This window comes from Platichthys flesus, chromosome 13 (genome assembly GCF_949316205.1).
Source record: "Platichthys flesus chromosome 13, fPlaFle2.1, whole genome shotgun sequence".
NCBI lineage: Eukaryota > Metazoa > Chordata > Actinopteri > Pleuronectiformes > Pleuronectidae > Platichthys > Platichthys flesus.
In genome coordinates this window covers 18,943,278-18,969,414 of record NC_084957.1, presented here as the reverse complement: position 1 = coordinate 18,969,414, position 26,137 = coordinate 18,943,278, and the positions used below count along the sequence as shown (strand labels likewise).

The 26,137-nt window shown below is 39.8% G+C and overlaps 2 protein-coding genes across 2 annotated transcripts; both read left to right on the top strand.

The window, feature by feature from the left end:
* Nucleotides 1-3,878: 3,878 nt before the first annotated feature.
* Nucleotides 3,879-13,901, top strand: creb1b (cAMP responsive element binding protein 1b). Its single transcript, XM_062402783.1, has 8 exons — nucleotides 3,879-4,013; nucleotides 6,349-6,452; nucleotides 6,724-6,870; nucleotides 6,967-7,067; nucleotides 7,355-7,509; nucleotides 8,328-8,513; nucleotides 8,728-8,878; nucleotides 9,309-13,901. The coding sequence occupies exons 2-8, from the start codon at nucleotides 6,357-6,359 to the stop codon at nucleotides 9,451-9,453; spliced, it is 981 nt and encodes a 326-aa protein (XP_062258767.1). The 5' UTR covers nucleotides 3,879-4,013; nucleotides 6,349-6,356; the 3' UTR covers nucleotides 9,454-13,901.
* A 1,422-nt stretch (nucleotides 13,902-15,323) lies between these two features.
* On the top strand, nucleotides 15,324-25,724 carry ccnyl1 (cyclin Y-like 1). The gene is made up of 10 exons (XM_062402639.1): nucleotides 15,324-16,247; nucleotides 17,961-18,035; nucleotides 18,473-18,516; nucleotides 19,111-19,211; nucleotides 19,556-19,591; nucleotides 19,701-19,752; nucleotides 20,095-20,214; nucleotides 20,754-20,920; nucleotides 23,615-23,777; nucleotides 24,091-25,724. Exons 1-10 carry the CDS (start codon nucleotides 16,085-16,087, stop codon nucleotides 24,205-24,207), a joined length of 1,038 nt encoding a protein of 345 aa, XP_062258623.1. The 5' UTR covers nucleotides 15,324-16,084; the 3' UTR covers nucleotides 24,208-25,724.
* Nucleotides 25,725-26,137: the final 413 nt, after the last annotated feature.

Here is a 26,137-nt window from a genome sequence, read left to right as displayed (position 1 = left end):
TTGGATGTTTAAAATTCTCATTTGGTGCTAAATTTTGAATTTTAATTGGTAGTGTCTAAAAAGTTTGCGTAAGGAAAGATGTTTAGCATATGGGCAACCCTTGGGTTTAAGCATTTGTTGCCACAAGAACTCCTGGCACTAAAAATGGGCGCTGCTCAGACCGAAGCCACTTTGAGGTATTTTTTTTAACTGATGACAGTGCTTTCAATCATATGTGCTCAAGCATGTCACAGCAAGGACAGCCATAACAACACATCAACAGTAATCACAATTTATTTATCAATCTATGTCAACCTAGACAACCAATATGTCATGAGAAATTTCAGTGAAGGAGGCTCGTTAGACAAATGAAGACATCCTTGCTCTCTTGAGGGTAAGATGGTGTTTTCAGAGGGAGCTTGAAAGCAAAAGTTGGATCAGAAAATGTATCAAGGACGTCAAGATACAAGGACACAACACTTCGGCAGAAAATGAACAGAAAGTAAAAAAACGATGAAACAAGATTATAGAAAAAAATAAAGGATATGAATGCAGCACAGCGGCGCAATCAGAGAAACCATGAAGAGGTTTTGTGCATTCCAAGTCTAATAGTACAGCACTATGCATTAAAGGCACACATACCAATTTTTCATATGGAGTTCCATTTACTTGTCACATGGAGCACTACTATACAGCTGAATGATTCCTTCTGCAGCTCTAGAGGGAGCTTTACAAAGACTAAACAAAAAAACACTGAGATCTAATGAAAGATGCCGCCCAGTTGCATAATGGAAAGTGGAGTGTTTGTGGAGCTTGATCCATGCCAGGGACTAGAAGCTGGGACCGCTTTGCCTTTCCTGCTTGACCATCGCTAACTCTGCTGAGAGGAAATGTTTTAACCCATGTCTGCTGGTTGGTTAGGTGGTTGGTTGGTTTTAGATGCCTGACTGGCTGACTGGCTGACTGTCTGGTTGATTGTAGATGTCTGACTGGCTGGTTTTTGCTGGTTGTAGATGTTTGACTGGCTAACTTGCTAGTTCGTTGATTGTTGTTGGCTGTAGTTGGTATGTTTGTTGTATGGCTGAATGGCTGGTTTGTTGGATGGTTGGTTGTCGTTGGTTGTAGTTGGCTGGATGGCTGGTTTGTTGGTTGGTTGGTTTGTTTGTTGGTTTAGGGTTGGTGCGTTGTTTGCCAGCAGGTATATGCAAAAGTTACTGAATTGATCTCCTCAAAACTTAGTAGAAAGGACTTAACATGGTTCCATGAGAGCCCTTGGCCCAATTCGGGCACAGATTGGGCCAAGGGAGAAAGGAATTTCTCATCATGTTCTTTACTATTGTGAGATATCCCAACCCATCAATTTTTTTCTCATTTCAAGGATTTCCCAAGGAAAATGTCATGGATCTTTATTATTATTTTTTTTTAGCTGGCATTATTAGAGGACTAATAGCTGTGAGTGTGTAAAATTGGTACATCTGGCTTTGGCGTATATATATTTTTCTGTTATTAATTTCCTGTGTGGATATTTTCCGGCTTTGTACTACTGCAGTAATCTCACGCATATTGTTAATTGAAAAATGTGCATATTTCAAATAACAAAATACCCTTTACGCAATTTGAGGGTTTTTTTCTCCTGTAACTGAGTCGTGACTAATGGACGATTACCCTGCAAAACCAGAGAACAGCTGAAAATCAGCAGTCTTGAAACGTCTAAGTGCAGAAAGGGCTTCTCCCTCCTCCTGTAAAATAAAAAATATTCCTCCCCTCTCCTCTCTGGGTCAAAATTGTCAACCCCTCCCCTGGACACCCCCCCCCCCCCCCCCCCCTGTTTTTTTTATTCTTTTTTATAACTAGCTGCAAAATCACTGCTGTTCATTACCCAGGCAGGGTCAATTCCCCAAACAATGTGTTTGGTGTCACAATAAAAAGGGTGTTTTTTATGGTGTGTTGCAGTAAAATGCTATTAAACAGATAAAACACCGGCAACGAGCATCAGGAGGATTATAAAAGGAATTGCCTTGATAAACTCCACATATCTGCGTGATGACACACCAGCAGCGCGGTCGGCGGGGAGGGGGAGCGGAGGCAGAGACAGGAGGAGCACATGGTCCATGAGTTTGCACAGATTTACAGTGCCACCATCTGGAGAGGTAAAAAAAAAAAAACAGCCTCCTTTCCTGGCCTGTGTCGAGCAAGACATTTTTCATTCTGAGGCTTCAAAAGCATAAATACACTTGAAATGTCTTGCTTCTTGAAGTGTCTTGCTTCTTGAACGGATTTATTTCTCAATTTAAGTTCCTTCCATATTTTGTCATTTTAGGTTGTGGCATTTTATTTGCATTATATACATTTTTTCTTGTACAGCTTTCTAAAATTCCGCACCACAGAAATGTGTATATTATAAACGTGATCAAATAGAAAACGAACGGCTAGGTTGTATGTACATCTTTAATTATTATTTTTAGTATGAATATGATGTCTTTATCATTATCATTGTGTAGTGGTGAATATTGAAGCTGCCTTTAATTGAGAATCTTAACCTGACATATCGGTGCTAAAAAGCCTAACCCATGATAAGGTAGCACAAAACTGGTTTGAATCCCAGGTTACAAGGGCAATTTAGTCAGATAAAGCTCAGTCTCCTCATTATCACAATGATGCAAGTCAGAAAAACTGCAAGTGTCTGAGTGATTTTTATTTTTGTACTCCAACAGTCCACAGACATTTAACAGGAGGTAACAGGAGTCTAACCTGCCGATAGGTGTGAATGTAGGTGTGAATGTGGGAGTGAATGATTGTTTGTCTCTACGTTGGCCCTGTGATAGACTGTTGACCTGTCCAGGGTGTCCCCCGCCGCCCGCCCAGTGTCAGCTGTGATTGTCTGCAGCTATCCCAATGACTCTCAAAGGATAAACCATAATGCACGAATAAATGAATGAGTGAATTATTTAAAATGGAAATACCCACTCTGTGGTCTATTGGTCTGTTGCTGCTCTCTGGTGGTGACAGTGAGATCACAGCAGATTTCAATTTAAGTAAGCAATGGATTGTGTTTAGACTGTGGAGACACTAACTAAATTGTCTGCTACTGAACCTGATTTTGTTTAGCACCTCTTTTTGTGCTGATCGGTTATTGATAATATAATAAATGTTATTGTTATTAATGATGATGATGATAATTATATGTACTGCTATGTCTGTTTAACTGTTTCTATGTGTTGTGTATGTGAATTTGTTATATATTTCTATTTTTATTTCAATAAAGAAAACTATTTGATTGAAAAGGAAGGATCTACCCAGTGTTAGTATGGTGTTCCTAATAAAATGCTCCATGACAGTGAACGTATTTCTTCAGGTGAAAGTAGTTCCAGTTAAAAACTAATTTCCCTGCTGTACTCACTATGCCTTCATGATCATATTCAAATAGATTAAAAAATACTAATATTTATAGAGCACCTTTCAAAGTCAAGTGCTTTACAAGGGCAGCAAAATAAAACAGATATTTCATAAAAACATGAGCACAGAAAAAATTAGGGAATCCAAAATATTAAAAGACAAAATTCAAATTCAAAAGGTAAAAGATTTAAAATTCTGGTAAAATCACGAAAGTATCTACTTCATATTGGTGAATTTTCAAGTTATAGATACTAATTGTTATATATATATATATATATATATGCGTAATTTAATACAGTTTTATAATTATATTTAAAATAATTGTATAACAAAAAAAATGATATATAATCATTGTTTTTGTTATATAATTATTTAACACATTTGTTTTTTTCAGACTATCCTACCGTCAGGGAAGGTGTCGTCGTGGTTCGTCTATTCTCGGCACTTTCCGGCCGTCCCCGTTCGCCCTTCGTGTATTTCCGCTCTGCGTCGCCATCTGCTTTCTCGTCCTTCTCCAATCTCCGTGTTGTTGTTCCCGGTGACGCGGCGGAGGTGTAGCCTGACGCGGGCTCTTACGTGTCGGCCAGAATAAAAGTGGAGCTCCGGAGGCCCGGGAGTGACGAGGGGAGCTTGTATCGGTAAGGACGGAGCTGTGTCCGCGGCTCGGGGACTGGGGTCGCGGCCGCAGAGAGTGTCGGTCTGGTCGGGTTCGGCCCGAAGGAAACAAAGAGATCATGGCGCCGCGGCGCGTTTGTAGCGGGATGGAGGGAGGGAGGCTGTGGTTGCTCGGAAGGCACAGAGTCGAAATGCAGCTTTGACAGAGAAGCAGCAGGGACAGTTAGTGTGGAAAACACGTCACTTACTGTAAGAAGAAATGAGCCGTGTTCACACACTCCCCCTGCGGGAGAGGAGGCAGGGTTCCCCGCACTGATTTGGGCTGCTTTCCCCTAAGCGGCGCATTCGAACCAGCAGTTCCGACATTTTCACTTCTCTGTGGTAAATACCCAATTTGGTGTGTTTTAATTATGAATCCACATTTTCCCTTATCTGCTCAGTTGTGATGCTTGTGTTTAATAATGGTGTCGATCGGCTGTCGAAGGCCTCTCTGTGAAAACATGAACCCAGGCCTGGGAGATTCAAACTAACACACATCTGGAGATTGTGGTTGTTCGGTTTATCTGCCGGGATGTGACCAGTGTGTGTGGAGGGGGCGGTGCCCGGCCATGTGTCTCTGCTGTCACACACCCGCACACACGCATGCATCCGAGTGGTTTTGAAAAGCAGAGGGAGAAATGTGTGAGGCCAATCATGCAGCGCAGGGAAGCTACGCACAGTGTGAGATCACTGAGCTCGTCCCAGATCAACACAGCTCGACCTCTTATCAGGCTGCACTCAGAAAGATCACTTAAAACATACTAGTTAATGACCAGAGCTAAACACATAGCATTTACTAAAGCAATTCATCAAACTTATTTAAAATATTAAAAAGAATAGTTAATGTAAGTGAGCAGAGTGAAAAAACATGATAATCATCAGCTGATACTGTGTGATTATTAATAGTATTGCACTTTTTATTGCTCTTTCCTTTGCGGTCACCGTCTAAGCCAATTGATCGGCTTCTCTATAATTTGTTAAAGGTTCCCTGTGTCGAATTTAGTGACATCTAGTGATGAAGTTGCATGTTGCAGCTGAATCCCCCTCACCTCACTCTACGCTTCCGAACATGCAAGATAACCTGTGGCAGCCCTCATTTGGGATAAAAACTCAAAAGGTGTTAAGTTTTTCCATTCTGGGCTTCTGTAAAAACATGGAGAGGACCTGCTCCAGATGTAATTTTCAAGTATTTAAATATAAAGGGCCCATTTTAGGGTAAAGTAAACAATAATTTGTAAAATGTATATGATTACACACTATTATTTTATATTCTTATCATGTAAAGTGCCTTGAGATCATCCCTGTTATGATTTGGGGCCGTACAAATAATATTGAATTTAGTTGAATATCACTGAGGTACCTCTACAGAATATCTTTCAGCAGAAGTTTGTTTCAAAAAGAGCCAATCATCCGGTGCTTTCCTACCAATTTGTCTATTTATTCATTAGAAATATAATATATTATCATTTTCATGCTTTCAATATATACAGAAATTTCAAGATTTCATATAAATGCTTTAAAAATATTAAATCATATATATATGTTGTTGCAGGAGTGCACACCCCTGAATACAGTAAAGTAGGAAAAACTATTGCACAGCATTGCAGATATGGAATCAATATTTATGTTAAATGTGTTGTTCCCTACCTGAATATACATGTGGTGGATCATTTATTTGATCTCTTGAGGATTGCACTTTCACTTTTTTCAAAGATGATAAACAAGTCTTATTTCTCACTCTCAGATCAGTGGTTGCTTTAGAGCTTTTAAAGTGTCTTTCTTCAAATTTGAATAAATATGGGCTCAGATTTCTGCGATTCAGAAAAACCTTTGTAATAATGACAATGTGTTCAAGTAGAATTATTCAGCACAGCTTCCACAAAGTTTCTCCTAATATGTATAGAGTTGAATCCCCAACGTACCAATTACATCAGTACACAAGTGTTCACTTCAATATTTGAATAAATTATTTATTACCAGCACAGTCTCAGTCGAGTAGTGAATAATAGTTTGTTTTCATAATGTTTGAATAAAGAAACCCTTTGACATATTGAGAAATATTGATTCACAATTTTTCAAGTGTGTATCAATGAAAACCCTAAACAAGTTGACCCTGAAGAGTCTCATGTGTTCTATATATATCTATACATTTGTTATGTAACAGTAGGTCGGCCTTCGGGTTGTATTGTGCACATTTCCTCTACGAAAGTACACTTCCCTGAACTTGTCACATATGAACAGTCAATGATCCTGGTATTATATGTTATAGCTACTTTTCAGATCAGTTTTAACAGCTTCTGTTCATTTCTCCTTCCTCAGCTTAGTCGATGAAGATGGAGTCAGCAGAGGCTCAGCAGGAGATTGCTGTGATTGAGACTGAAAACCAGCACATCACCTCGGCACAGATCGCAACTCTGGCACAAGTAATGTTGTCATGTTAATTACCAATGAATCCTGACGGTGCAAGTTGTGTCCAGGCTCAAGCTCTTAAAGTTTGGCTGAGTTTGTGTTTTTAAAGTAATCTTCCAGAAAAACATGTTTCCCCAGCAAAGTAGGGTAAACCGTTAGATTATATGTGCTGTTGATGGTCAGGAAGTGCAGCAGTTGGAAAACACCCGTTTTTAATGTCACAAATGTTTTTGAAAGATTTAATGTTAAATTTAACCTGACAGACACATCACTTTTGAATTTCAGGTAACCATGGCAACAGGCCATGCCACCGTAACAGGTCCAACGGTAACGCTGGTCCAGCTTCCCAACGGACAGACTGTCCAGGTCCACGGTGTCATCCAGGCTGCCCAACCCTCTGTCATCCAGTCCCCACAGATCCAAACTGTACAGGTAAACATGGATTTTCATATCCAACCACGACAGAGAGAACCTGAAGTTATGAGTTTAGTTTGATGTATTTGTGTGTGGTTTATCTGTTTGTTCCAGATCTCTACTCTAGCTGAAAGTGAGGATTCACAGGAGTCAGTAGACAGTGTGACCGACTCTCAGAAACGCAGGGAGATTCTGTCACGACGCCCCTCCTACAGGTAACTATTCACTGTTTTATAATTTTTTAGTTATTTCTTTTATTTGCTAAAAGGCAACATAAGTAGCCCATCTTGCAGCAGACATTGTGCATGTTTATCAAACTCAAATATCTATTTATTAGCGGGTTTTCAGTGAAAAGCTAAAAAGGGATAATTTGATGTGAGGGCATGGGAATTACAAACAGTGGTGATAATATTCGAGCTGATGTGTTTCACATGAAGAAGTGGGAAATTTCTCTATGACAACAGCCTCATGTGAATAAATCCCATGGCTGTTTTCACATTAGGAAAATCCTGAATGACCTTTCATCCGACGCGCCGGCTGTACCTCGTATCGAGGAGGAAAAGGCTGAGGAGGACGCATCCACTATGGCTGCCACCCATGCCATTACAACTGTTTCTGTCCCCACACCCATCTACCAGACCAGCAGCGGCCAATACAGTAGGTGATAGTTGGTTTGGTGGAGCTATAGCTGAGGCTGCAGGTTGATTGAATGCAAACATTATACTTGGGGTAGTGAATATTGCTGTCATGTCAAATGCTCAGCTCTGATAAGTTTCAATGCAGGTTCATTTTCATTCAAATAGCTTGAGCAAAATAGCCAGCAAAGAACATTTAACAGCCAAAGAACTCTATATTTGTTTCAAGAGTTATTGAAGATCAGGCCATACAGAAATAAAGAAAGTATTTTCATGGCTCCATGGTGGACAAAAAATTACTCTTGTGAGATAATGACATTGCCCTGTGCTAGATGTGTCAACAGTCAGTTAATTGCCAACAATTTGACTACTCTATTATATGAATGCTGTGTTTGAGTTAGTTTGACATGCTTCCCTTAAGACAAAAATAGAAATGTGTCCATGAATCTGGAAAATGTTTCAGCTGTAGTTGTCTGGCATTGTGTTTCTTGTGCGGTCTAAGGAACTCAGTACCTTATTCATTTAAGCAGCTGTTTGTTTTCTCAACGTTAGTCTGTGGTGTTTTTCTGTGGTCAGTAGATAGCACATATCAAGGGTTATAACGATGAAATTAAATATGATGCAATACATTTTGTCTGAACAAGGTGTCAGACTTTAAACTAAAAAAATCTAAATCTAAAATTAAAGCAGAGCTGGAGAGCACATCGTTTCCTGGCTGCACTGTTGCTTGCCGCTTTGACTTTCTACATAAAGTCCAAACTTTTTATTTGACTTTATAATCTGAATTTAACAAGTTTCTAATTTATCCCCGTCATTTGTCCCTCTTTCTAAATCACACAGTTGCCATCACACAGGGCGGGGCCATCCAGCTGGCTAATAACGGTACAGATGGAGTCCAGGGCATTCAAACTCTGACTATGACTAACGCAGCAGGGGGGGCCCAAGGTGGGGCCACCATCCTCCAGTATGCACAGACCAGTGACGGCCAGCAGATACTGGTTCCCAGTAATCAGGTGATGGTCCAAGGTGAGAGTTTGGATCTATTACCTTTGACCATACCCATTTTTTTTTATTATGCATGGCTTCAGAAAGTATTTCTGCCTAATCAGGGTGATTTTCAGCTTTTGGCTGCAAAGACAAAATGATTCCGCTGCAGTCAGTAAATAAGCACATTTAACACTGATTGGTTTTATCAAGGGGTACAATTTAACATCCCCATTCCACCACCTGTACCTTTCAGCTGCGTCTGGTGACGTCCAGGCATATCAGATCCGGGCTGCCCCCGCCAGCACCATCGCCCCTGGGGTGGTCATGGCCTCTTCACCCGCCCTTCCCACCGGGGGCCCTGTGGAGGTCACTCGCAAACGGGAGGTCCGCCTCATGAAAAACAGGTAAGTACTTTGTTTGTTAACAATGTATTTGCTTCGGAACTTTCTCTGCATCTACAGCTGCTCTTATCTGAAATAACGACCAATGTAGTATAACGACCAATGTAGTATATAACAAACCAGTCTGAAACATGGAAATCTAGTATTACACTCAGTGAGTATTTTAGTAGGAACACCTGGACCTCTATTTATTAATGGAGTTATCCAATGCAATGTATAAAAGCCTGCAGATCTCTTAAATGTGGTCTCAGTGGTAGATCAGGGTATGATTATTGGTGCTGCTTTCAGTATTTCTGAAGCCACTGATCTCCTGGGATTTTGAATGGTGCTCCTGTAAGTAGCTTGGTTCTCCAATTTTAGTTATGAACTCTATTAATCGCCCTAATACCATAGAAACAAACAAAACCCAAACTGTGTCTTATCGTCCCTACAGAGAAGCAGCCCGTGAATGTCGCAGGAAGAAGAAGGAGTATGTAAAATGTCTGGAGAACCGAGTGGCCGTCCTGGAGAACCAAAACAAGACACTAATTGAAGAACTCAAAGCCCTTAAAGACCTTTACTGCCATAAATCTGAGTAGGTCGTCATCCTGAAATCACCGAACTGGGCCAAGTAGCATTTCAGTTCCTTTCAAATACTTTGACTGTTGGATTCTGCCTGTCTGGCCTTCCAGTTTACACATTGCTGGCTCTTACTGACCAAGTTGCCCTAATTCAGTTCTGCTTGTATTATTATTTCTTCAGTAGTCTGTCGGCATTATACATTTAATATAGACAACATTTTGCGGCAAAAACCAACTGACAATGTGAACCACATTTGAAGACAGTCTCTCAGACTGATCTTAAGATATCATGTTAAAGAAAAACATACTATGTGAGGCCACTCTGACCTTGACCTTTGGCTACCAAAATCAAGTAAATTAATCCTTGAGTCCAAGTGAATGTTTTTGCAAAATGTCAGAGGACCCTTGATGGCATTCAAGAGATATCACTTTCACAAGGTAAATAAATGTGCTTTGTGAGGTCACTGTGACCTGTGACCTTTGACCACCAAACACTAATTAGCTCATCCCGGAGTATAAGTGAATATTTGCAGAAAAGTAAATTCAGCCAATTTTTATCAGCCAACCAATGAATCAGTCCTCTAATCCGTGGGCAATAAACCTGCCTCTTCACCAATACAGTCAAGTTCCACCCTTTGTTAATCCCTGGCATCTGTGTTCTGTAAATTGTGCAGATGTTGCACTGCATAGTTCTGCATTTTTATTCACATCAGGTAACCGGTAGTAAAGTGATGTTTTAGGCTTTCTTAAAAACCAGCATTTTCTTTGGGTCCTTAGCGACACCCAAGCCACGTTTGAAGCCTATTGGGTGACCAGTGGTCGAAAGACGTTTCTCCATTGATAGTTAGATTATAGTTAATTGTTGAAAGGATATTAAAACCTGAGATTTCATTGGCCTCATGTGACCAGTAGAGTATTTGTGTCTTATATTGTATGTAAGCAATAACGGCCAATACCTGCTTGAAGCATCACCGTCGCTGCTATGGTTACCTGCAGTTTGATTAAGCTGTAGACATTTTTTTTAGATGTTGTGATTTATGATTTTACAGAAACCTGCCAAATATTCATAATTATCAGTGCTGAGTTCAGTTTTAAATAGACGTCCAGCCACAACTACAATCACAAGACGCAGCTTATAAAAAAAGTTATAAACATTTATTTGACTTTGATATAAGGACTGTTTGATACATTTAAATTGTGATTGTTGTGCTACATGTCAGTGTGTTTAAAGAACTAGTTTAACTCTCAGTTAGTATAACGGCTATAACTTGTATACCTGACCGCCCAGACAAGCTCAGTCAGTGGCAGTTAAAGGTTTTGAATTAATTGTCTCTATTTGATCCACGTCCTGATCTGAACCATCCTCTCAACAATATGGCTGCGTGTATCTTGGACGCTCCAGCTTATTTGGCACAAACAAGTCATTTTTTTCATTTTAACTTTAGAAGATGCTAACAACTGCCGATGGTGAGAGAAGTGACTCACAGCAGGCAGTGGTGTGTGTTAGAAAAAGGTATGTTTTGAAATGTGACATCACATTTAGGGTTATGGTTAGGGTGGTCCACAACAGATGGTTGACAGAGCTGATATTGAAATGAGATTATTAGCACGCTGAAGCACAGTTTTAAAAGAAAAAACATAATTGTTTTTACAACCCGGGATTGTGTTTCGATTGCTCACCTATTTTCCTGTCAGTTATGTCAGTTTAATCATCCAGAAGGCCAGCAGCACAAGGAATCATTTTATCCAAACGAAATTATTTAGGAGTGAGAGTAAATTTGAATGCTGGTAATTTCAAACATTTGTTGTTCCAGAAAAGCTTTGCTGAACTACTTCCGGGTTTACATTGATTGGCTGTACTAACTGCGTTTCTGCGCACAAGAATTTTCATATAATATGTATTTTTATTTAATTTTAGTTAACATTCTTGTGAGTTTGGTTTAAATAACTGGGGGTTTGTTCATTACTCACTCTCTGTGTCCCCACACATCAGCAGTTAACTTTTGAGTAAAGTTTTTTCTCTTTACAAAGGAGCCTGATGTCTTTAATATTTGTTTGTCAAAGATCCAGGTTGTACAAAAACGCACACATCTTAGTAGTAATGTTATTCCAACACCAGGGAAGTAGTTCTAAGAAAATGTGGAGTCAAACATCATGTTGTGTTGCAGTAAATTGTCGGCGTGTTGTCGAATAAGGACCACCCCCATCAAAGTTATAATTTGTTTGTGTTGTCTGTTAAACGGTGGTAAAATATGGATTACAACAAAGAGCCATATTTTGATTGAGGTGGACTTTATGAAATATAGGCTACAGGAATTTAACACTTATAATCAATCCGTTGAAAAGAGATGGCTTTAGTGGGACAGTGTGTGGTTTTTGAGGAGATGTATGTACGTATTTGTTTGTTTATTTTTATATTAATGTATATAGTCTCTACAGCATGTGTAGACCTCATGTATTTCTGTTTATTTGATATGGAAAAAAAATGTTCTTATGGCTTGTATGAAACAACTTTGAATATTTGTAACATATGTCACTGTATAATAGAGGACAATGTATGTGTTTGTATATCCACCAGGCCTACCACCATCATGGCAGCTAAGTGTTTGAAAAAAAGGCCTTTGTTGGACTTGTTGAATATTTTGGAGTGTTGTACTGTTTCGGATCAACAGTGTTTTGTTTGTGGAGTTTGTTGAGAGCACTTGGGGTCCACAACTTTTATCAGCTAAAATATGGACAATTTTCTTTGTTTGAAACCTGCACAGAGGAGCCCCAGTGGCTTCAAGCTCAGCCACGCATTTGTTTTTAACTGAAAATGTATTTCTATGACCTGAGCAGAAACAGCTCCACAAGTTTCCTTTTTTTTATATCTGCTCATTCATCATATGAAAGCACATGTTTTCTTTCCACTGGATCCATTCATATGTTTATTTTTACTGTGCATTCATTTTACTACTTACATGAGATTCTGACAGTGGTTCCAGTGGTAAGATGTCAGTTAACCACTTCTTCACTCAGATTTTTTTGTTTCGAAACTAACCTGAATCAAAGACAAACAAAGATAACTGATGTTTTGAGGTGACAGATGCCATTTTGTTAAGGAAAATCTCAAAGTTTTCCTTTTTCCTCATACACTCATAGAGTCTTGGTTATACTTTTAACTTCTATTCCTGACCGATATTAAAGTTGATTCTTGACATCGAAAACAATTGGTTTGACCAAATAAATGTAACTCAAGGTTTATTTTATTGCTTTTTCTAGAGCTTTCAAGTGCATCTTAGCAATTGCAGTTCACTCACTTGTCAATGCATGATAATAAATGGGTGTGGCTTCATATGTTTGTGAGTAATAAGCCCTGCCTCTATTCAAAGACGGTCATCTGAAAGCTCCAGACCTTAGTAAATGGACCTTGAGATAATAATAATTATTCTGTTTCAAAACCTGAATTGTCAGCTAAAGGAAATTCAAGGGCACTACTAGTGGCTCTAACAATCACTGACTTTTTTTGTAATGTTTTTTTATTTCGTTTGTCCCCTTTGTTATTCAGTAATCATCAGTTCATGGTAGCTCTTTTGGTTTTATTTATCAATCATTTGAATCATTTTGATATTGTACAGTATGTACTTTATGCAGGATTATGAGGATTAAAGGGTTGGCTAAAGAAATCGCACAGCACTTAATACTAGCTGTAATTGATGATCTATTGACCCACAACACATTAGCATGTACTGTGGCTGTACGTGTCATCCTTCGTCTATGTAGAGTCAACAATATGCAGAAGTTATCTTTTTTAATGCATTTCACTGCATGAAATTAAGTCTGACAAACAACACCCTGGACCTCACCGATTCTACAACTTATTTAAGTGGAGAGGAAGCAGCAAATTTGAAACATGTGCCATTCCAATACCTTATTAAGTGAGGTGAACACTTTTTTAATGAAACAAAAACATAATTTTCCACATTTAATTCACACATCAAGTGCTGGTGCTGAAACAAAATCTACTAGTAATTTTTTCTGTTGATTTGATAATGTGAGCTCAACTTTGTGATGTGATGACACAATATCTTCAATCAAAAACAAACAATGTATTCATTTCTGTGCCAGAATAGTTTATACCCACTGGTCTAAGATCTATGTGCATGAAAAAAAATTGAAATCATTGTGTGTATATATATATTATATATATAAAGAGAGAGAATTTCTAGAACGCTGATAACATTTTTCTAACTTTTAATGTGACCTGTTTATATAATGCCCCTTTTACAAGTTTAAATTTAAATTCCATGTATTGTATATTATCTTGTAGAAACAAGACATCTCGATGATGCATTACATCCTGTTTGTTTCAACATCGTTACACGATCAAACTGAACCAGACCATTAATTGAAAGTATTGTTACTCTGACATTACATCACTCTTTTGTAAACACTTACTATGTCGCAATAAACTGCTCTTGAAGATAGTCATGCATTTTGTTGTTCATTAATCGTATTTCAACTTTTTATTCATGAAATACTCATGAATAAAATATTCATCCACATCCATATATTCATGGTGAATGACCTAAGAAAAGGTACTTTTTAAATCTCAAAAATTTACAATTTAAAAAAAAAAATTCAATTGCTTAGCAATTACTAGGAATGACTGCACTGTTTGCGCTTTATGATTCTGGTAGGGCTCACCAACTACAGCTCATGATGTTTCATTGTGCAAGATGTTCGTGTTGTTAATGACAGAAAAGGGAGGGCCCCATTAATAAAATCCAATTGTGCTTTTGAAGATAAAATGTTGTGGAAATATTGGTTCAGCGAAATTTCAGTGATGTGTAGAATTGAAAAAACAAAATCTTATTGTTTAAATACATTTACTAAATACAGGGTACATTTAAAATTTGTTCAATGCGCCGTTAATACTGTGACAAATCCAAATGTCTGCTGTAAAAAGGGCCTATACATTTTGTACATACCTGTTTGATACAATAAACATAATCTCTTAAAAAGTGCAAACATACCACCTTAAAGTAAAATCAAATTGGATTAGGTAAATTAAAATTGTTTCTAAAGGTTCAGTGTGCCGGATTTAGTGACATCTAGTGGTGAATACCCCTCCCCTTCCAAACATGAGAGAGAAACTGTGGCAGTCTTCAGTTGTCATAAAAACTTAGAAGGAGTTTAGTTTGTCCGGTCCGGGCTACTGTGAAAAACATCACGGCCTGAGTAGAAAGGACCTGCTCCTGATGTTAATACCAATGCTGCATTCCAGATAACTCGGGAATTCAGATATTCTGACTTGCAATGTCCGATTTAAGATGTCAAGGGGTCAGTGCACGGTGATAGCACCACATCAAATGTAAACAAACATCACTGACCATGAGAAGCCACAGTATTTACATCTCCATGAGCGCCGCCATCGTTGTGCGAGATCAGACAACCGCTTCTCTTTGCACCATACCTATTTAAAAATAAAGGGCTCAAACTCGGATAAAGAAAACAACAATTCGTACAATCCAGTGAAAACATCACCCGGATTATTTTATGTTCAATAGATTTTTTTTAACTATATTTTACACATTGAACCTTTAAGTCAAACAAACTCATCAATGTATCCCTAATCTCATGAATGAAGGGGGATGCTTTGATTGACAGGTAGAGGGGGCAATAGGAAGCCGGCTTCAGTTTTCATTGTGAAAAAAGGGTGTGGATGAGTGACGATATAAAAATAGCAGTGTTGTAAATATATTCCGCTGGTTTAAATCGTCTCTGACAGACGGCCCCGTCAGCCAATGACTGACTTTGAAATACCCCAGTTTCATTTATCCGACCAATGGGGTTGGAACTGCATCCCTGCCTGGGCGGGACATAGCGGTATGCAGTGGTCAGCTCCGGGCAACAGATGGCGGCGGCGACGCGGAGGACATCCAGGAGGAGTCCGGAGCAGCTAGCAGAGCCGGTGGCCTGATGAAGACCCAGAGGAAGCTTCACCCAACCTGAGTTCTTTGAGGATTTCTGACCTACATTCCTGGATCTGCCGCTTTGCTTTTTCACCCGGTTCCCCAGTGGAGGCCGCAGAAGCCACGGGATAGATTTAGCGACACACCGGGGCCGTGTGCGAGAAGGCGGCTGTGGATTTGTTTGGAAAGTGTCAAATTGTTGATTATTTGGGATTTTTTTCTGGATTTGAAGTCGCGACGTGTTTAATTCCTGAGAGTCAATTGTGTTTACGAGGAGGACAGAAGTGGATTTAATGTGGAGTCGAAGAAAGTTAACTATTTAGCTAGCGTCAATGCTAGTTAGCTTCCTATCAGCGAAACTCTTGCCTGTCGAATGAATGAATGAATGAACGAATTGACGACCGCCTGCATTAAACTAGCCTCTGCTTCTTGTTCTTACGCGAACTTATCGAGTACATCGACGGAAAGACGACACAAACAGGGTGAGCTACAGCCCTCACACCCTCTAATGGACAGGAATGCGATTCCCTGGAGTTGGACAGCAGCGATTTAGCTCCCGGAGATAGCGCAGTGCTAATACTGACCAGAGCCTGGTAATGCCTCTGAGGCTGGGGCCGGCTCGCTTCAGCTAGCTACACAGATTTGAACTACTTGGACTTGGCCGCAGCACAGAGAAGCCCCACGCCCGGTTCGGAATGGGGAACACGGTGTCATGCTGCGTCTCTCCCGAGTCGAGCCCCAAACTCCCGTCGAGACAACCGGCGGAGCGTCTGGAGGAGCTGCAGACGAGCACCGAGGCGAGCGATGACAACACGGTGCCCTACCTGCAGCACATAAGCGACAGAGAGGTCCCCGACGGTAGGTGATGATTGCACCGCTTCACCCCCCCACAGTGTGTGTGTGTTCTGTTTGTCTATAGGGCGGTTGTGATCCTTCATCCAGTCACTGGGAGAAGAGGGAACACGATACGAACAAGGATCTTGATGGGACTCGCATATCAATAATAAAAGGAATCCACACCTCATGTGCAAACACCCATCCTCATACTGTTGTCAGACAAAAGTGCCTTATAGTGGTCAAAGATTATATCACGATAAGAATCGGTATGTATCAATAATAATCAGGATGCATATCACATTATATATATTAAGCTTGAAGACAGATAGTTGCTCCTGAGTGAAGTATGTGGTTTTAAACTCTTCATGAACAGAGAATGACAAATACTTGATAAACAGCAATATATTTTTTTAAATAAGTGCGTGAGGCAGATCCGTTGTGTGTGTACCTCCTCACTGTGTCTCACAATGCATAGGCAATATATTGATGGTGGATGTTGTCTTACTGCCCAGCCCTTTAACAACACACAACTGTTTTCATATTCAGTCTTTCACAGCTGCACGGACAATGCACTCACACACACACTGAAAACTCTCTAGCTTTTGCCAAGGTCCGAGGCTTGTTCACTTCCATCCCACTGTCAGCAGAGCACTGAGGATGGTGAGGACATTCTTGGCATTCTGTAGCTGCGCACTGTATCGTATTGATCACACTGGCTTCATATTACCAATTCAGCCATTAACAATGAAAACGCACCACTCATAATCTTGGCGCCACATTAACCACTCAGCCATTAGCAATAAAAAAAATTCTTGCCGGTTCTTTTTAACCAACCTCAGTTTCTATTATCACTGCTCATCAGGGAGTGAAATTGTGTAGAAGTAGAGAGGGAAAGAGAAACGTCCTTAACCAAAACAAACAAACTGCCCTTGAAATGTGCAGTTTTTTGACATGATATCTTAATTTCACCATGCCCACTATTATAGAGTGTAAACAACCTCTGGTTTATTTTCAGATGGGGGAGACATAAAGTAGAATAGGAAAGAGACTTTTAACCAGATCAGAAAGTTTCTTCTTATGAACTCATGTACCTAATCAAAATAGATATTTTTGCTTCAACTTCAACCTAATACCACCGTGCTTACTATTAGACTACAAGTTTAAATTTCATGCTGTGATCCAGGGCCCCAGTTTGCTCTCAGCCCCCATGGTGCCACTCCTCATTCACCCCCAAGCATGCTGTGCTCATTCCATTCATGTTGTTGTGGACTCTACAGTGTATGAGACCAGCTGTCGGTGGGGCGACGGTCAAAATAAGTCCTGCAGCCCTTTCTTCATTCCTCATGTCACAAATGCTGCCATCACCTAATCCCCTGTCTTTTATGTAATGGGCCGTCTGCACGGATTTGGATGATAAACAATTCTCTAACTCCAGGCTGGACGGATAATCCAGTGTTCTGTTTGTGTTACTGATAGAACTGCAGGGTTAAGCAAAGCATTCAGTAAATTGACTTGATAGAACTATTGTTTACTTCTACTTCTGACTTTTACACTGCTATGGTCCCTGCTCTTAGTGGCATGTTATATCTGTGTCTGCTTATAACTTCATCAACTTTCCATGGGCTGTATCAGGTCACAGAACTGAGAGGGAAGACGCTCACTCCAAGTCCCACATGAGGTACCTTTGTTGACATATTGTCAGTATAATGCACTGAAATAAACTTTGTTTTATAGAGTTGGCATTGGAGTCGAACCCTTCGGACCACGCCAGAGCGAGCACCATCTTCCTAAGCAAGTCTCAGACAGACGGTGAGCAATCTGAACATGACACTGTCTCAGCAGTGATTCACATGAACTGTCTTCCTTAAGAATGAGTGTGTTAGCAAGAAGAGCAAATGCACATATATCTGCAACCTGTGATGTATGATCAAATATTATGACGTAATCCTTTTCTGCCTGTTTTCATATTTGTAAAATCCTATTATTTTTAATCCGTGTCTCTGTTTTATTGTTGTGACTTATGCAGGCTGTAGAGTTATAATGTTTCGTGACTTGCTTCACTGTGGAGCTTGATGAAGTTGGGAGTGTATCACACACCCATTGAAGCCGAAAGCATCTCTCACAGTCAAGTCAATAATTAATTAAACAGGTCCTTTTTCTTCAAAGACTGGACTTCATCCTGACTTCTTTATAATCAACCAGTTGCATAAAAACAAATCTCACTGAACATTTCTCTTCCTTTACAGTACGAGACAAGAGGAAAAGCAACCACATAAATCATATCAGTCATGTAAGTGTCAAAATCTTGATGTCGATCATAAATCTGATTGTTGATGATTATATCTATATTATCTTGAATGACTAGAAAGTGAGTTTACGCTGTAGATTAGCCAATTCAGGTTTATGATGGCTGTTAGTTTTATGAATGTAGCAATAGATAGTGGATACTTTTTGCCTGTGTGTGTTTCAAGTTTCAGAATATACTTCCATATATCATATTAAGGTCGTTCAAATTGACAATTGTACATCTCACAACAATAATCTTATCAATGGCAAAACTGAAAACTAAATATTTGTCTTTTCTGTCTTTTAACCAAAGGAATAACAAAAACGTAGTATCATACATGACAAGTGGAAGCATAATGGCTGCATAAAGATGGTTATTGCATTCAATTTTCTTGGTTTCTTTTTATGGATTTATCTGCATATACTCACACATGCCACATCTGCTATATTGAATTCTCAAATATGTCTTCTGTTTAAAATTGTATGGCTTTTTGCAGGCATATCTTCAGATATGCCTGCAAAAACCAGTCCAAAGAAATGTTGCAATCGAAATAATTTCGGTCCCAAGTTTTTGATTGTGCAATATCCATGTCTCCAGGTATCCCCTGGTTTATTGTCAAAGAAATACAGCTCCTGCTCCACAATCTTCATTGACGACAGCACCGTCAGCCAGCCAAACCTTAAAAGCACAATCAAATGGTGAGAGAATTTCACACACACACACACACACATACGCATAACGCTGTCTAAATGTCACTAAGTTCACATGAGAAAATCCTGTTGCATCACATTGTGGTAATCCTTAAGTATTACTTAGTGGATGCGTGACTAAAACAGATGTTCTTACGCCTAATTTAGGAAATTATTATAGAGAATCTTGATAATCACATTCATCAGGATTATCTCGGAGTCGTTTCCTTACTGCATTTGTGCAATTTTTGTTGCTGAATAAGCTTTGACACACACAAGTACACTATTCTCCCACTGAGATGTTTTTTATTGAAGCTATAAAACATTTTCCTCTTTTTACTCCCTGACTCCAGTGTCACATTAGCAACATACTACCACATCAAAAACAGGTGAGTTCACATCTTTAATATCCTTTTTGTTATTAATATGTGTCAATTTATGTTGCTAAAACTGTTATGTGTAACAATTGTCTTGACTGATGTATTGTTTGTTGTTTAGGGACTCACACAGGTCACTGGACATCTTTGATGAGAAGTTGCACCCCTTATCAGTGAGTATATTGAAGAAGTTACCACAAACACACACGTTTGCTGCTCATCATTAGAGCAGAAAGTCATTCACGCCAGTCGTCTTGATTCACCGAGTCATTTGTCCGTTACTTTACCGATCCGTCCAACCAGAATCAGTAAGTCTAAGAAAAACTTAAGATACTGTTGCAGTTTACTTCCTTGTTGACTGTTAACCTTCACACCTAGTAAACCATCTGACACAACAATCAGAGATATGATGGAATGATGATGGGATGAATCTCCATAGCAACCATGAGGCTTTTAGACTCCTTCAATCCTACTTTCCTCCCTCAGACGTGTCTGTGTTTTACCGTTCTTTATAGAGAGAACCCGTGCCAGACGACTACGCACATGTTGACCCCGAACACAAACTGATCTACCGCTTTGTCCGAACACTCTTCAGTGCTGCACAGCTCACAGCAGAATGTGCCATTGTCACTCTGGTAAGTGGTTGTAAATGAGCTTAAAACGGTTTATTGGTACAAATGCAAGGCACCTTTTTAACACTGGTCTTGTCTGAAATGTATTTGATATTAATGCAACCCTGAAGTTAAGTAAGATATTATGGGAATTTATTAAAGTGCCCGGCAATGGTTCTAACACTAGTATGCATCTGATGTTAGATTTATTGGTCAGCAGGGGGCAGTAAAGTCATCCCCCCCAAAAAACGGATACATGACAGATGAGTGTCTGTTTGATGATTAAATATCACTGTCTAATTTAAGAGTGACATGTCCAAAATATTATCTGTTTTTTGGATACCGCTTAATATTGTTAATTATCTGTATGTCTTTAATGTGGAAGGAATCACATTCAGTGTGTTTGTTATACATCAAGGATATACACCATGTATGTTTACATGAATCCTCCACAAGCCCCCTAAATACTGTTAAATGTTGAGGCTGCAAAACTGTTACATGTATGTGTTTCTAATAATCACGTGTTGTGTGTTTGGGATTTTTCAATGTTCTTCTTCTACAAGGTGTACTTAGAGCGGCTGCTGACCTACGCTGAGCTGGATATCTGCCCCGCCAACTGGAAGCGAATCATCTTGGGAGCCATCTTGTTGGCCTCCAAAGTCTGGGATGACCAGGCTGTGTGGAATGTCGACTACTGCCAGATCCTTAAAGACATCACTGTGGAGGACATGTGAGTTGTTGTTTTGAGTTTGGGTTGTAGCTGGTTGTTACAAGATTAGTTTTAAACTAGCATCGGGAGAGCAGGAGAGAAGTACTTCCCCGCAGATTCTCACACAACGCAGGGTTCTGACTTCATCGCTCCAAAGGAAAAGATCTCCAATTTCTCCATGAAGATAAAAATGAATGCAGCAGGTTTTTTCTAAAGATTGGTTTTATGTGTGAGTGATTGGAAAACATCAGATGAGCAGAATCTCGTGTTGATCAGCGCGGATTAATGCAGCTCAGTGCAGAAGTGCTGCTAAGGGGGGCCAGGCGGTGGTACCTTGATGCATTAAAGGCTGTAATCTGAGTCTGTCCTTTTAAGTCTTGGGTGCAGCACATAACTGCAAACGGAATGAATTTCAAATCAGTGTGAAAAGAACTCAACCTTAAAGATGTGCTGGTTCTGTTTCATGGACGCTGTTTTGGTTAGAATCATGTCAAACAGAATGAAGTCTACGAATTAGAGCCAGTCAAAAAAAATTATCTCGACACACCGCATGGTAAAGAATAAAAAACATGTATAGAAGAAATGTCTCCCACAGCAGTTTGTATCAAAACTTTGAACACACAGAAACCTTCACATGTCCCACCTTTACTGGGAACATGTTGGGATCCACCAGTGAGAGGATGTGGTTAGGAACATCATTGAGACTCCTTCACTGACACCACAACCCAGGATCCCTTTGGTAGTGATTGGATAGACATGGCTAAGCTTTGTCTTTCGTTGGGCTTGTTGGCCGCTTTGAGTTTTTTGTATTTCAGATCTCCAGTTATTTTAGGTGTATATAAAAAAAGAAAGTGGATTCCTAACAAATAAAACAGCTGAGACTGCATCTTCGTCCCTAATAGAAGAAACATAACAACAAAGATGCACTTGAAGCAGACAGAGAAAGAGAAGTGCTGGAACAGATGGAAGCTGCAGCATCTTTTCTGTCACTTGGTATATAATCCTGTGAAGAGGCCAGGGGCTGCACTTGGAGCAGCCAGGCTTTATTTCCTGCAATTGCTCTTCCTGTGTGTGTGTGTGTGTGTGTGTGTGTGTGTGTGTGTGTGTGTGTGTGTGTGTGTGTGTGTGTGTGTGTGTGTGTGTGTGTGTGTGTGTGTGTGTGTGTGTGTGTGTGTGTGTGTGTGTGTGTGTGTGTGTGTGTGTGTGTGTGTGTGTGTGTGTGTGTGTGCCACTTCCAACCTCACACAAGAGGTTGGAAGTGGCTCCTTGTTGTTTTGTGATTTGCACTGCCTGCATGTGTGTGTTTTCTGTCCGAGAGCCCCCATCTCTCTCTCTCACTGTGACTCTCTCTTTCCTCTCATACCACACCATGTCTGACCTACACTCTCTCTCTCTTCCCTCTGTTTGCATCGCTGCCATTGAAGTGTCTTTGTGAGGCGTGCTCGGGTCTGGATGAAGGGAGGGATGGGAGGAAGAGTAGAGAGAGAGACAGAGAGAGAAATGGAGGGGAGGGTCTCAAGTGCTCTCACTCCTTGTACATAATGGCCCAGGCTCTCGCCCACTCCATTAGTTGCCCCGGGAGACCAGACATCACACACACACTCCCGCTCGCTCACACACACCACCTCTGCTGACCAACAAAGCATCCCGGATGCTGTCTCCTTGACGACCATCTCCCTCAGCTCTTCTCATTGCTGTGATGATGATGATGATGAGGAGGAGAATGTTGGAGCTTGTAGTAAAGAAAAGACGAGCTGTGATACTCCCGCAGGATGTTTGCAGAGACATGTTTGCAAATAAATGACATAGAAGTTTGTAAGGAGATACGTTTTTCTGTTTCAGTTTTCTGTTTCAGTTTTACAGTACGACCATTTCTTCACTAAAATGTTTTTATATTTTCTTCTGCTCAGATCAACAAGGATCAAACCACTAAACAATAGTACAATAAACAAATATCTGTGTTCTGTTGTCCTCAGTCTGCATCTGTATTCTGGGCTGGCTGATCAAAATCCAAACACAAATCCATATCCCCCTTTTTTCCACCTCCTCTGACATGATGCCGTTTTGATCTATTGAGATTCACCAGGTTCTCATGTGATTTTAAATGTAATTTCCTTTGTGATCATGGATTATGATCGTAGTTTTGAGTATTGATCTTATTTACAGTGGCTTTTTCTTCAAAAGAATGGTCGCAGAACATTTCTATGATTGTTAATAGTCCTCATAATTCACGATTTACACTTCAACTAAAAAGTTATTTTGCTATATATTAGGCACCCGTGTTACAGTTAGAAATGGTTTGCATGCTTTTGGATCTTGCTCGATCAATACACTCTCTCTGAGATCAGGACTTTCACATCCATTCAAGCATTAATATATTTCTAGGTTTCTAATTTTCAATTTGTCAGCCTTGTTGCAGATATGCGCTTGTTGTGCCACAGTAGTTGCAATTGTGTTCATTCTCCTCACAAGATTATTTCTGTCCCCAATTTGTACATATTGAAAGTATATGTATTACTTCAGTTATTCTATATATTTTTGTTGAATGTTTACCTAATCCAACATATATTTTTTAACACTGCCCTTAGGTCTCTCACATACCTATATTGGGCGTCTTCTGTCCTCTGTTGTACTTTCAGCTTCATAGTTAAGAGTTATCAGAACCTCTTTGCTCTTTGTCTTGGTCTGTATTAACCCTTAGTTGTCTTCTCCCAGGAATGAGATGGAACGTCACTTCCTTGAGCTTCTTCAGTTCAATATCAACGTGCCAGCCAGTGTCTATGCCAAGTACTACTTTGATCTGCGGCAGCTCGCTGATGATAACAACCTCAACTTCCCTCTGGAGCCGCTCAACAACCAGCGGGCCCAGAAATTAGAGGTGAGCTGCTCTCCTCAGACCTCAAACAGTAACTTCTGGTCTTTAAGGTTGTCTGACTATGATTTATTTGTAGTATTTAACTTTCTGCACTTTAATTATGTTCTGCCTCTGACCTCGGGCTACTTCACACTACTATGTTCTATTTGTAAAATCCGTTGCTGTTGTCGCATTTATGTCTGTCCTTGAGGCTGGACACACGAGCGCCTAAAAGGGAAAACTAGATTACCAGCAGTGAATGCAAAAAATAAAACATGTTCTAGCATATTCTAGGAGAACTTACCGATTACCTTGTTTTGTGTGTTTTTCTACCCAGGCCATTTCAAGACTATGTGAGGACAAGTACAAAGACCTGAGCCGAGCAGTAATAAAACGATCCTTCAGCGCTGACAACCTGATAGGTGTACAACGCTCCAACGCTGTGCTGTCATAGGCCAACATGGCTGCCTCATGAGGTTGCGGCAGCCGCACCAGGCAGTATTCAGGCTTACCATGCTACAGTGTGACCTGACTCAGCAGTGTTTTACATCACAGCTGTAGAGCTGCGTGATTGTGAATCCTAAAACTATTGTTTTTACAATTTTTTATTTATTTATTTCTCAACTGGCCCTGATTTCCATGGTGACATGTATTGGAACTGGCCCTGGTGCAGTCGATCACTAAGGAGTAGTCTTGGGAATTGTCATTAAGATTTAATCCTTGCAAAAATATTTCAACATAGCCAGAAAGATTAGATTGGTGTTAGACAATATTTTTTTCTCCAAATCCCATTCAATTAAAAATAAAACCACCATTGTGCAAGTCAGGCTAAAAACGCTCTGACTCTTAACTATCTGTAGCAGTTAAGACAGTTGGCTTGTACTGTTATTGGACAACAAAGACACGCGGTTATTTTGAGGTCAGTTTATTCCTACTTTTTTTATTTTTTGTGTGAATTGTAGACGAGAAAAGAAACCATACAACATCAACAAAATAAATATTTTAATAGGCACAACAAATTCACAATACTAGGGGCTGGGCGATACAGCCCAAAAATATGATCTAGATTATCTAGAAAACATTTAGAAATAAATAATTATCACAATTAATGTCACATTATTTTCTGTAAAGTGAGACTGATTTTTGCTCACGAGTGGAGGTTGTGGTTTTAAACTCTTCTTTATGAGCAAAGAATTATAAACACTTGATAAATCTGAGGTAGAACTTTAAAAAAAAGTAAGTAGTATACCTCCCTGCAGAGGCAATATATTGGACTTTGGTTATATTTATATTGTATTGTTATGATTATTGTAGTTATATCGCCCGGCCCTAAAAATGTTCCTCCTTGTAAATTAGAATTCAAACCAAAAGAAATTGAGAGTGTAAATCAAACGTGTTTACTGTTGATACCAGTGGTGTTGCATCCTGTCTGAGTAAATTATCTACCTATTTGGATTTAGCATAGAGCATGTCTCAAATGAGAAGTATTAAAGTATAAATATTCTACAGCAGCTGTCTGAAGTCAGCACAACTTCAGTCGGCTGCCGTGCGTGTGTGTGTCAGGGTGTCAGGTGCCAATCTGGGATCAGCTTCACGTTGGAGATAAACTCTACATGTGGTCAAACTGGAGACTTTTTACAGATTCTGAATCAGTTCTGCTACAGACTGGCTCAATGTAGCATCTTAAACATAATGTAAGTTGGGTCCACACGGTCCAGGCTCAGTATTGTGCCCCTCAAATCCTGCCTCCGCCTCAAGGAGGCGCTCTACAGATCACCAAGCCCTGTGCTTGTCCCAGACCCTGACCAGAGCTTATGAACGAACTACATAGATCAGGGGGAAAAAGATATTGATGGACACCCCCCTCTGTTTTGCTTACTATGTAGGCCACTAGCTGTGAAATTTGTTTTGTTTTTAATTGAAAAGAAAAACATTTGCAGATGGAGTATTTTAAATAAACACTAATCATGTAACAAAGATGTGTCGTGTTAATTTCAAACTGTTGTGTTTTGTGTGTATAATCTGTGAACCGGAAGGTGATCGGTGTGTGTGTAAGTGTTCGACATGTCCAGCAGTCGCCTTTAATTCAATCAAGCTGCACCAAATATCACACATAGATATCAGTCCCCTAAACATATGTGGAGAATACAAGGTGATTTAATGTTTCAATGGATGTTAAACTTTTGAGCTAAGTTACATTTCACAAATACAATTTAAAATATATATATATGTTCTGTTTTCTTCTAATCGCTTTTAAGCATAAATTTAAGTAGAATTTGACCAACTGCTTCTCACATCTTATTCTTCCACAGCTGAGGGAAAAACTTCACTGTGCCCTTCGGTAAAAACAAAACTCCTTTTATTTGCCACATAAAGACGTTTAT